At 40.1% G+C, this 10,421-nt stretch overlaps 1 protein-coding gene across 1 annotated transcript in view; it reads left to right on the top strand.

Annotated features, from left to right (window-relative positions):
- Nucleotides 1-5,329, top strand: part of sipa1l1 (signal-induced proliferation-associated 1 like 1) — a 47,074-nt gene extending 41,745 nt beyond the window's left edge. The window contains exons 19-23 of the mRNA XM_037685184.1: nucleotides 2-199; nucleotides 837-1,007; nucleotides 1,097-1,208; nucleotides 1,474-1,552; nucleotides 5,040-5,329. Of these exons, the coding sequence (XP_037541112.1) occupies nucleotides 2-199; nucleotides 837-1,007; nucleotides 1,097-1,208; nucleotides 1,474-1,552; nucleotides 5,040-5,183 (704 nt within the window). The 3' untranslated portion in view covers nucleotides 5,184-5,329. The remainder of the gene's footprint in view (nucleotide 1; nucleotides 200-836; nucleotides 1,008-1,096; nucleotides 1,209-1,473; nucleotides 1,553-5,039) is intronic.
- The last annotated feature ends 5,092 nt before the right edge of the window (nucleotides 5,330-10,421 follow it).

The following is a 10,421-nucleotide window of genomic DNA, read 5'->3' as shown; positions in this document are numbered from 1 at the left end:
CGTCGCCGCTCGCTCCATCGCACCCTGTCAGACGAGAGCATCTATCGCGGTCAGCGGCTTCCCTCGCTGAGCGACTCGGTGACTGAACCCACTCTCAGCCCTGACGTCCTCTTTAGCTGCTCCACCCTTCCCCGCTCACCCACCACCCGTGGCGTCCCTCTTAGACGGCCTTCGTACAAGCTTGGAGTCAAACTTCATGGTAAGAAAAGGAGGAAATGGTTCTTCTCTGTTTCACTGCTGGGCATTTAACTACTTTGAAAAATACGTTACAAAATATATAAGCTGCATTTTACATGCGCGCGATCGTATTTACTTAAATATGGTTTGAGCTTTTGATTTATTGACAGGGAAGTGCTTTGGATTGCATTATTATTGGTCACTTAATTTATCCAGGTGGCCTGAACAATGCTCATCAAGGGAAAATGTTTCATGTTGAAATATACAAATTGTCGAGATAAAAAAAAGAAAGAAAGAAATAAAACTCTTAACAAAAAAGCCAGCGTAGTAGATTTAAATATTTATTTACCGTATTTTTCAGACTATAAGGCGCACTTAAAATCCTTTAATTTTTCTCAAAAATCACCAGTGAGTATTATAATCCGTTGTGCCTTATGTATTCATTCTAGTTGTTCTTACTGACCTCCAACGGATTTTATGTGGTACACGGTGCTCAAAAATCTGTCAAAATGAACTTGTATCGCTTAATCTGCCTTATAATCTGAAAAATACGGTAACTATCTGCTGCACCCTTTTAAGTGAAAAATGCAAAATGGTCATAGATGTGACATATTGATTATTATTATTATTTATCTTGTGCTTTTCATAATTTAAATCAGGTGACCTTTCAGCATCTGACACCTCACTGGTGGATTTGGTGGAGCGACATCGAGGACCCCTCCCTCAGGAGCTGATGCCCCTCCCATCCTCAGATAGGGAAAGTCCTCTGGAGTGGACTCACCTGGTGGATGTGGCCAGTACCTTTGATAATGAGAGAACCACACACTACAGTAACAATAAACTTCTGTTCACCATTTAATGTAACTAAACTCTTTTGTTAGTGTGCTTTTCTTCACTTTTCTCCATTTCTGTCTCCCAGTTCAGAGAAGTTACGTGTTCGGGGAGTCCAACCACCGAAGCAGCGGTGCATCCAGTCCTCAGCAGCCCCACATGGAGCTGCAGCCTGCTCCGATGTCACGGCCATCGTCAAGGTAACGATACACCCGCGCTGCTTCTGTTAGCTTGTTTTCGTAACATGCTTCTGTTTGTTCACTCCACACTTTTATTAAATCTTTAATAAAACGTCCCGTTAGATTAAGGGACGATTTGCTGCCACAGAATTTCTGCTGTAAACCGTGTTTAATCACAGTTAGGCTACAAATTATGAGCTCAAGACTGCCAGTTGTTGACGCACAGTAATTATTAATTTCTCTGCTGTATTTACGAAGCCTCCTCACAGGATGTTTCTTTCCACAGTGAGGGTCACATAGGACTGGAGAGGAAGGTGACTAAACTAGAAGCCATGGTGAAGATGCTGCAGGAGGATCTGAAGAAGGTGAGACAGACGCAAAACCAGAGCCTCGACCGATATGGAAACTTTGGTTGTCGTCGATACCGATATTGGGAGGGGAAGTCTAATATCTGATTATTGCTGATAACCGATATGCTGACAAATAATATTTTTAGCTGGTGGAGTGGGGTTTGTTTAATTAGCGCAGCTGTTAGCAACCACGAAGCTAAGCAAATTAGATCCTAGGTTTACAAGTGGTGCACTGGTCATAAAACCAGTTTTCCTAATGTGCCTTCACATTTTCTGTCCTCCACTATTCACCATAAAGTTATCAAGTGTGTTACATAAATATAAATTAAACAAATGAATGCTCTTCCCTGTTCATTGTTTCATCAGGCAGTCACGTATGGTGAAGGTCTTAATTAGTATTGATCGCGGCGGAGTTTGATTTCTTTGCAGAGAAGTAAAGATTTCAGACAAACGATGCATTTCATTGAGGACGGCAAAGATGACGTTTTTATTTTACTGCTACGTTAGATTTGTTGTTCTGGATAAAGTTTTACAAGGCGGTAGCCAATGCTAGGTTATCTAAACGCTTGCTTGCTAACTTGAGAGGCACGTGGCTAGCTAATAACAAGCAGTTGGAGGACTGAAGAAAATTTATTGCTGATTTTTAATTTATTTTACAGATCATTACAATTAGCTACACAGTATTTAGTTGCTCCCTGCTTCTTGGGTCTCCGCTCGGCTGTGCTGTGAGCAGCATGGTCATCGTGACTTGAAAGTGCAGTAGTCCCTCGCTACTTCGTTTATCATGGACTCGCTCTATCGCGGTTTTTCAAAATAAGATTGGACATGACACACAAATGCCTAATTGATGGATGAGCCACATGACCGGCATGGACTTTCTATTTAAAATATTTTAAATTATTTAGCACCTCCTGTACCTTTGTGCAGCCCTTACTGCAGGATAAACTTCCTGCTGCAGCTGATCAGCTGTTCTCCGTGCAGAGTTGAGAAGTGGGCGTGGCCGAGAGCGCTTGTAGGGTGCAAAGAACAGAGGAGACAGGAAGCTGAAATCATGACATTCTGACATTCATGACATATATATATATATATTTATATATATATACTTATAGTGGGGCTTCAGGGTACGGATCCCCCACGATAAACGAGGGACTACTGTAGTCCGCATACGCCCTCTGCTGGAAACATTGTACAATTACACCATTTGCAAGTAAGGACTCGTTCCCATCATTCTAGAGGTGAAAAATAGAAGTGTTTATATCGGCATGTAATGGGCCAATTGTCACCTATACGATACGTCCCCAAACGCTTATATCAACCTAAAATATCGGCCCCTACCGATATATCGGTCGAGCTCTACACAAAACCATAATAAATATGCTTATCGTTGTACGCACAGAGGTCTAGTTGATCTAGTAGTGTATAGAAATCATTTTCTTCACCCTTCTACACTTTTAAACTAATATTTTCTTTGTTTCAAGAGTGAGTGGGATGGGAGTTCAAGACCATTCAAACAAAAGAAAAGGAAAATATGTAGTGTGAGGAAATTATAATCTGAATTAGCTTAATAAAGCAGAATGATGTTTTATAACCTCAGCGGAAAGCACCAACTTTATTTATCTTGTTTACGAAATAAAATTAAAACAAGTGTTTTAAAGTAAAGAGTGATTTCCATATTATCATGTTAATTATGACTGTACTTTAAAGCCTGAAACTGAATATTTTATTTGACTGCAGCATCGGTGAGGGCAGGAAATCCTTTCAACATGATTGTAGATAAAATAAATATGTAATGTAATATAATATAATAATATAAAAATCTTTTAAAGTGCATGCCTTTTTTAAGAAAACTGTTAAAATTTAGAAACTGGGCACAAATGGCTAAGTCCAACTTTACCTGTGAAGATATTAAGTGTGTAATTTATTAGAAAGGTGGTTCTGATCAAACATATTGATTAGATGATCATTAGGGTTTGTGAGCATATTCATAAAAGCAGTAAAATATTTAAAATATTCCTTAGGTTCAGGTTGTATTGTATGTTCTTTTTGTGTATAATATGTCAGCATTTTCAAACGCGTTTTATTCTCTATTTTTCTCAGCAGTCACGTTTAGTTTGGAAAAATGATCAATTACAACAGTGGACGTCGTTCCTGTACAAAATATTTATGGTTTAGTTCTGTGTTTTGCTGTTTTCTGGAACACTAATCAAATATTAGCTCATTTTAGACTCATAACTTTTAGTTTAGTTTATTTACCTTTTCAAAGATTTATTATTACTCTTTATTAAGGTAAAATTATTTATTTCAATTCAGTTCAGTTTATTTATAAAGCGCCAAGTCACAACAGAAGTCATCTCAGGGTACTGTACAGAAACATACATACAGTATATAAAAATAACAAATTAACAAAATCATTCATAAAAATCATAATTTAACACTTTATCTGAGGAGCAGACTGCTTGGAATTTAACTCCATCACACAACTCTCATCTGTTTATCTGATAACCTGATTAATCATTGATTATAGAAAATGAGCTGAATTTGATTGACTGCGTAAAATATTAAGTATTGCAGTCTTAATTTTTCATTTGCTGTTTTTGTGCTCAGATGAATCGAGTATAGATTTAAAGATGTCAAATGATAAAATCTGCCTACAGAACCAGTAGTTGTGACTCACTGTTTGCAAGTTTAAATCCTTAAATAAACCCACAAAAAATGGCAACTTATTTTGTTGCATTGTTCCACTGGCTCCGTCAAATTCAGAATAGAATTCAAAGTCTTCTAACATACAAAGCCCTCAACAACCTAGCTCCATCTTATATTACAGTTCTTATTGTCCCATATTTTCCTAACAGAGCACTTTGCTGTCAGGCTGCAGGTTTACTTTTGATTCCTAGATTTTCCAACATCGGAATGGGAGGCAAAGCTTTCAGTTATCAGGCTCCTCTCTTGTGGAACCAACGTCCAGTTTCTGTCAGATTAATACTGTTATTAACTTACTTTAGAAATATTTAACTTTCCTTTCATTCAGCCTTTATTTAAACAGGTTAGTCCCATTGAGCCACGAGGACTCATTTACAAGAGAGACCTGGATTTTAACAAAAAATGATGACAACAGTGGACAACAATAGACAATCACAAAACTTACTTTATATATATATATAAACATCTTAACGAGTGGCCGTGTCTTCTTTTAAACAGGATTGACAGTCGTTACATTTTCACATTGTTTATGTGCATTTTATTGAACTGGCTTTAATGCTTTGTCGTTTTAGAAATTGACTTTAAAGGAACTTTTTCTTTTTACTCTGAATAATGTAGATTTCGTGTTTTGTTGGATTTTTGTAAGCACTCGCCTAAACTTCCACCCTGTGATGCACAATCCCATTTTCAGCCCGTCACTTTCATGCAGAAGCTCATTTTAACTCCGCTCACTTGATTAGCCGTTGCTCACTCGTGCGGAACGTTCTGACGATTAACCCCCCGACCCTCCGTTCTCTCACAGGAGCGAGACGAAAAACTGCGGCTCCAGTCGCAGATCAAGAGACTCTGGGAGGACAACCAGAGGCTGCAGGAAGAGTCCCAAACCTCCGCCGCCAAGCTCAAGAAGTTCACCGAGTGGGTCTTCAACACCATCGACATGAACTGACGTCTTCTTTCAAACGTTAACTCCCACTGACGAGCACATCCGCACACAGTCTGGGTGAAGAAGCAGAGGGGGATCAAGCTGAGACCTTCAGGACTCCGTTACCGTGATTGATAAACCTTTCTACAACCCTCCACTGGCCTCAGGCACGAGTTGGAAATACTGCCAACGTCAATAATAGTCTTCTAGTTACCACTGGAAGATGAAATCCAGACTATGAAGGACTCATTTTTACTCTCCTGTTTATACTTTTCCATATGATAAAATATTTTTTTGCAAAATCACCAACTTCATCTCCTCCTACCGCCCCTCGTACCTAATCTGTCGCTAAAAATGAAGAATCAGCTCCCTGTTCGTGTCACCTTTGCTCAAAGCTTCAAAGCTTCTCTTTCTACATTTGACCTTTTACATTTCGATTTCTTCTTCTTTTATTTTATTTTTTGTGTTCCTGCTACTTTGTTTGAAACGATGTCCAGCTGCTCTGAAAGGGGGACAAAAGTCTTTTGTGCCAAATCAAAGCCGCCTCAGCGTGGGCTCGCTCAGACATCCCGGTGATCTAAAAGAAGAAGACTGGAGGAACGCCGCACACGCAGGTACGCAACAGAGCCGCGTTTGTTGGAGCACAAACAAATCTGGAGATAAAGAAACTGAAGCCACGACGCAACACTGGACAGAAAAGAGATTTATTTTACATGTAAATGAAATTAAATTAGCTCCTGTGTTTTTTAGACTAAAAAATGACTTTTTTCCTCCTTTGTGACTGAAATCTGGATCTTTTTGACTCAAGTGCATAAGCGACTGAAGAGGGAGTGCATTTAAAAGCCATCGGCAAGCAGTGCCAAAAAACAAGATGGGTCCAAAATCTGTGGTTCATCTCAGTTTTTAAAGCAATAGGAAGAAGTCAGGATTCTTGTCTTTTTCTCATAAAACGGAGAGTTATCTCTCATAAAGAAGCTCCAAGTGGAAAAAGATGGTTTGGAGGGTTTGCAAGAACGCCAGTCTCTGCTGCACAAAAGCCTTCGACCTTTTCCACTGACCGCTCAGAGGGGAACAGGAAAATAAAGACTCATCATCACGCTGTCTGGAATACAGAGCGAGGCGGCTGATAATAAATTACAAGGACAATTTTAGGCAGGACACATTATTCCCAGGTTAATTTACTTCCTTGTATTATATTTCCATTAAATGAGTTGTTCTATTCGTACAGTACAACTGACAGTGTTTAGTTCTTTAAGGCGAATGGTCACTAGCTGTATCATTTACCTGGCTTTCTTTCTTAATTCTACCTAAAGCCTGACTAATATGCTTTTTATTTCGTATTTTGTTGTAATTTGTGGTGCCCGAGCCTGCTGTTGTGTTGCTTACAGTGCCCTCTAGTGGTGACCAGTGGAAGTGTCATGGTTTGTAAATGTGCTGCCTGTCAGTCTGTTTTCTTTCCCAAATGCCTCTTTAGTAATCAGCGAGACATCGATAAACGAGGCCACACAAACATTCAGAACAGGACTAGGACTCAAGATTCAGCAGACAGCCTTTTAGAGACAATCAGATGTAGGTTTTTAATAATTAAAAAAAGAGGAGCAGACTTGGTGTGCGTGTGTGTGAGCATTAGTTTTTCTCAGGTTCGGTTTTTAGGGAAAATATAATGTTAGAAAGTAAAGAAAAATTGCACAGTATAATAAAATACATCATAATTAGAGGGGCCTGCTGTGTCATTGCGTGAATGTACATTGGTCTATCCAGTCGTGCCTACAGTCACATTTGGTCATTTACTCTCAGGCAGAGCAGGGACGTGCCTTTGAAACAGCACCTCTGGAGCAGAGCAAAAGGATATCTCATCCTCACCCTGAGAGATAAACACACCTGCTACAGCAACATACACCTGTTTGTAAACTTCACCTAGTTTTACTGCTGCCAGGCGGCAGATTCCTGTAATACTTACTGCAGTCAGGTAATACAGACAGGTCAGCGGTGCAAAATGGTGTTTGTGTGAAGTGTTTGGATATGTGTGCCTTTGTATTAATCACACGAGTGTATTGTAGAGCAACAGGACCCTGTAAGATAAATATAGGATAGTAGAGCCACAAAGGTCATGAACTATTCAGATGTTTTCGACAACTACTTCAAATGTGAGCAAATCCAAAGAAACATTTGAATTACAATAACGGGACTATTTCCCCACACTGTTCTTTTAAAACATTAAAGATACTCATTGCAATGCCAGTGAGTGGGGGGCAATAGCATTAATCATACTAGAGAGTTCCTGCAGAAACTTTGACAAGGACTGCCACGCGGCAGCCATTTAAAAATGTAGACGACAAAATGCCTACGTTGTGGTTTATAATGTATAAGCATGTCTTAACAGATGTGGTTCGATGACTTTCTTATTTTCCTTCAGGGACCTCTCCACTCTAGGTCATGTGACCTCAGAGCTGTGGTTAAGGGGTGAAAAATGTTCCATCGGGCGTTTTGCATGCGAAAAATGGCTTCTTTGTTTGCAAATTGCGTCGCCACGGTAACTTGAAAAGCCAATAAAAGTAATGGCACACATCACATTGCAGAGCCGGTCGTTATGGGGGTACACGTTGCGGTTCGGGCCGCATTAAAGTTGACTGGAGTTGGATATAAATAAAGTTAAGAAACCCTTTGTCAGGTGGATAATAATGGGTGCTGCTTCTTACTAGGCAGAACTGTTTGCGATGGACCAGCCTGATAGTTGTGATGTATTGTGCATTTACGCTCATACTTATTGAGAAAAGTTTGCAGACAAGTCCAACTGCACCGTTTGATTCAGGCCAGGACAACTTTTGCTTAAATTCTTAATTTGCAATGAGAACCGTGGAGGTCTATTTACGTTTGTAGCCTTTAAATCCGTGCTGCGTCTTTCACAAATTGGCACCAAGAAATGTAAAGTGAAAACAAACTTAAAGAAATGTGACGTTTGCTGCTCTTTTCATTCAGCTCTGTTGTTTTGCAGAGACGTGTTTTTTGGACTCGGTTCTGTTTTAGGAATCTGTTTTTTGTGGGGGTTGTTTGGATGTTGGTTACACCTGTAGACCGTTTCCATCTGGGTTTAATGGTTTAACAAGCTGTGCAGTTGTGAAATCCAGTCAGTTAGAAGAAATACTAAATATATGAGCCATCCGGGATTAGATTTAACTCTTGGTTTGTTTGTCTTGAACACAGCGATGCTTAAATTCAAAGACTGAGATGACTGAAGACCATTTTTTTAATGCAGCAACTGGTTTTTGTCATGAAGTATGCGAGAACGGGCGATGTGGATATTAAAGCGCGAAAGGTCAGTCCATTTTATTTTTAATTTGTGAACATTGTATTCATTTCCAGTTAGATCTCCTCTTCATGGCTTTGTTTTTGTTGCTTGAATGAAGGGTATCATAAATGTGAATGTTAAGATGTTTAAAATGTTCCATTTTTATTTTGTAAAAACCTGTTGGTGAGATATTTTGCACAGTGTTCAGTATACCAGTATGCTAGTTTTGGGTATAAGAAGGGTGATTTTATTCCTGTGCAATCTTGACTAGATGTTGCCGATAGTTTCCCTGCGAGGACATTAATCACTCCACAAAAAGTGAACCTGACTTCTCCAGAAGCAACGCCGACATGATGATAAACAAGAGAGAGGACAGGTTAGATGTGGCTCGTGTTGTGGGGATGCTTGTCACGCACAGTTTGTGAGGTCTGTGACTGCAGCAGGAGAGAGGAGGTCTCACGAAGCTCGTGATGCGTTTGGTTTGCTCCGGTTCGACAAACTTCGCAGTAAGCTGATCAGCTCTCACTGATGAAAGAAAAACTCACAGAGGACCACACGTTTTACAGGATTGAAAATACTGTTTACATCCCAGATTCATTGTCTTTGTAAGATGTAAAAGTATGAAAAAAAAGACGACGGTATTAAAGTTTCTGAAATGAATAAATAAATGCTGTTTAAGAGTTGATGTGTCGTTCTCTTTGTCTCAATATTAGCCCACGTTGTGTCAGAGCCGAGGTGGATTTTGTCCTGTCTCCTGTGCCGGTTCCGTCTGATTGGATCTCTGCGAGTCACTGCAGAGTGAGGAGCAGCTGGGAGGACTCGAGTTTGACCCGCGGCTCCTCCTGTTCCTCCTCTCACTGATCCATCTGATTGGATTTTAACGGCTCCCACAGCCTGAGCCAAAACTACTCCACCTGCTTTATCTTCTGTTCTCACTGAGCACTGACCACTGCTGAGAGGCATGATGGGAAATCAAGCTAACACAATGATATTTTTTTTTTTTAAAGATGCCACCTTATAAAGGTATTTATTAGATTTTTTTAATCCAAAACATTCACATATGGTGTGCTAGCGACTCTACTTCCTCAGGCGGCTGAGGCGAGCTGGTCAGGGAAGCTCAGTCCTCACCTCCTACAGGTGCAGGGGAGAGCATCCTGTGCTCCAGCATCAACGTGTGGCATGGAGGCTGCAGAAAGAAAAGCTTTGCAGAGAGTGGTGAAGGCTGCACAGAAGATGTTGGAGTCAGCCTCCCCACCATCACAGACATCTACACCTCCAGATGCAGGAAGAGGGCCACCTGCATCATGAAGGACCCCACTCACCCAGCACACACTATTTGCCCTGTTCCCCTCAGGAAGGAGGTTGAAGAGCATTAAGTGTAGAACCACTAGACTGAGGAACAGCTTCTACCCTGAAGCTGTTAGACTCATGAATATCTAACTAGAATAATCACTGTGATGTCACTTTAATCGGAGATTTGACACTTTATCTGTGCTGCTGATTTCTTACCCACAACAGACCCATGTTCAGGCTGCTGTTTAATACACCTTTTTACATTATATTATTGTTTAGCATATATGTTAGATCATTGTATACTGTTTCTTTTTTATTCTTTATATTTTTGCTATTTTTGGGTTTAACTGAGTACACAGTTTCATTACACCTCACATATCACATGCTTGAATGACAGTCGCCTTGAATCTTGAACCTTATGAAATTCAACTAGTAAGAGTTTTGTAAGGAAGACATGAGCTTGCTTCAGGTCATCTCTTAGTCAAAACCTCCTATCCTAAGCGGCACAGTGGCGACAGTGGGAATAAATCTTCATCCTCAGGATGGACGACCATTTACTTTGATTGGCCGAGGTTTAAAAGGACGGGGAAAAGAGGTAAACAAACGCAGGATTGGTCCAGGTGTTTTTATGGGAGAACAAAAAAAACAACCTTTTTTATGTTCATTGAAATCAGAATCAA

This window comes from Nematolebias whitei, chromosome 12 (assembly GCF_014905685.2).
Source record: "Nematolebias whitei isolate Nwh7 chromosome 12, NemWhi1, whole genome shotgun sequence".
Classification (NCBI taxonomy): domain Eukaryota; kingdom Metazoa; phylum Chordata; class Actinopteri; order Cyprinodontiformes; family Rivulidae; genus Nematolebias; species Nematolebias whitei.
Note: the sequence above shows the minus strand (reverse complement) of the source record. Positions and strands in the feature narration are given on the sequence as shown.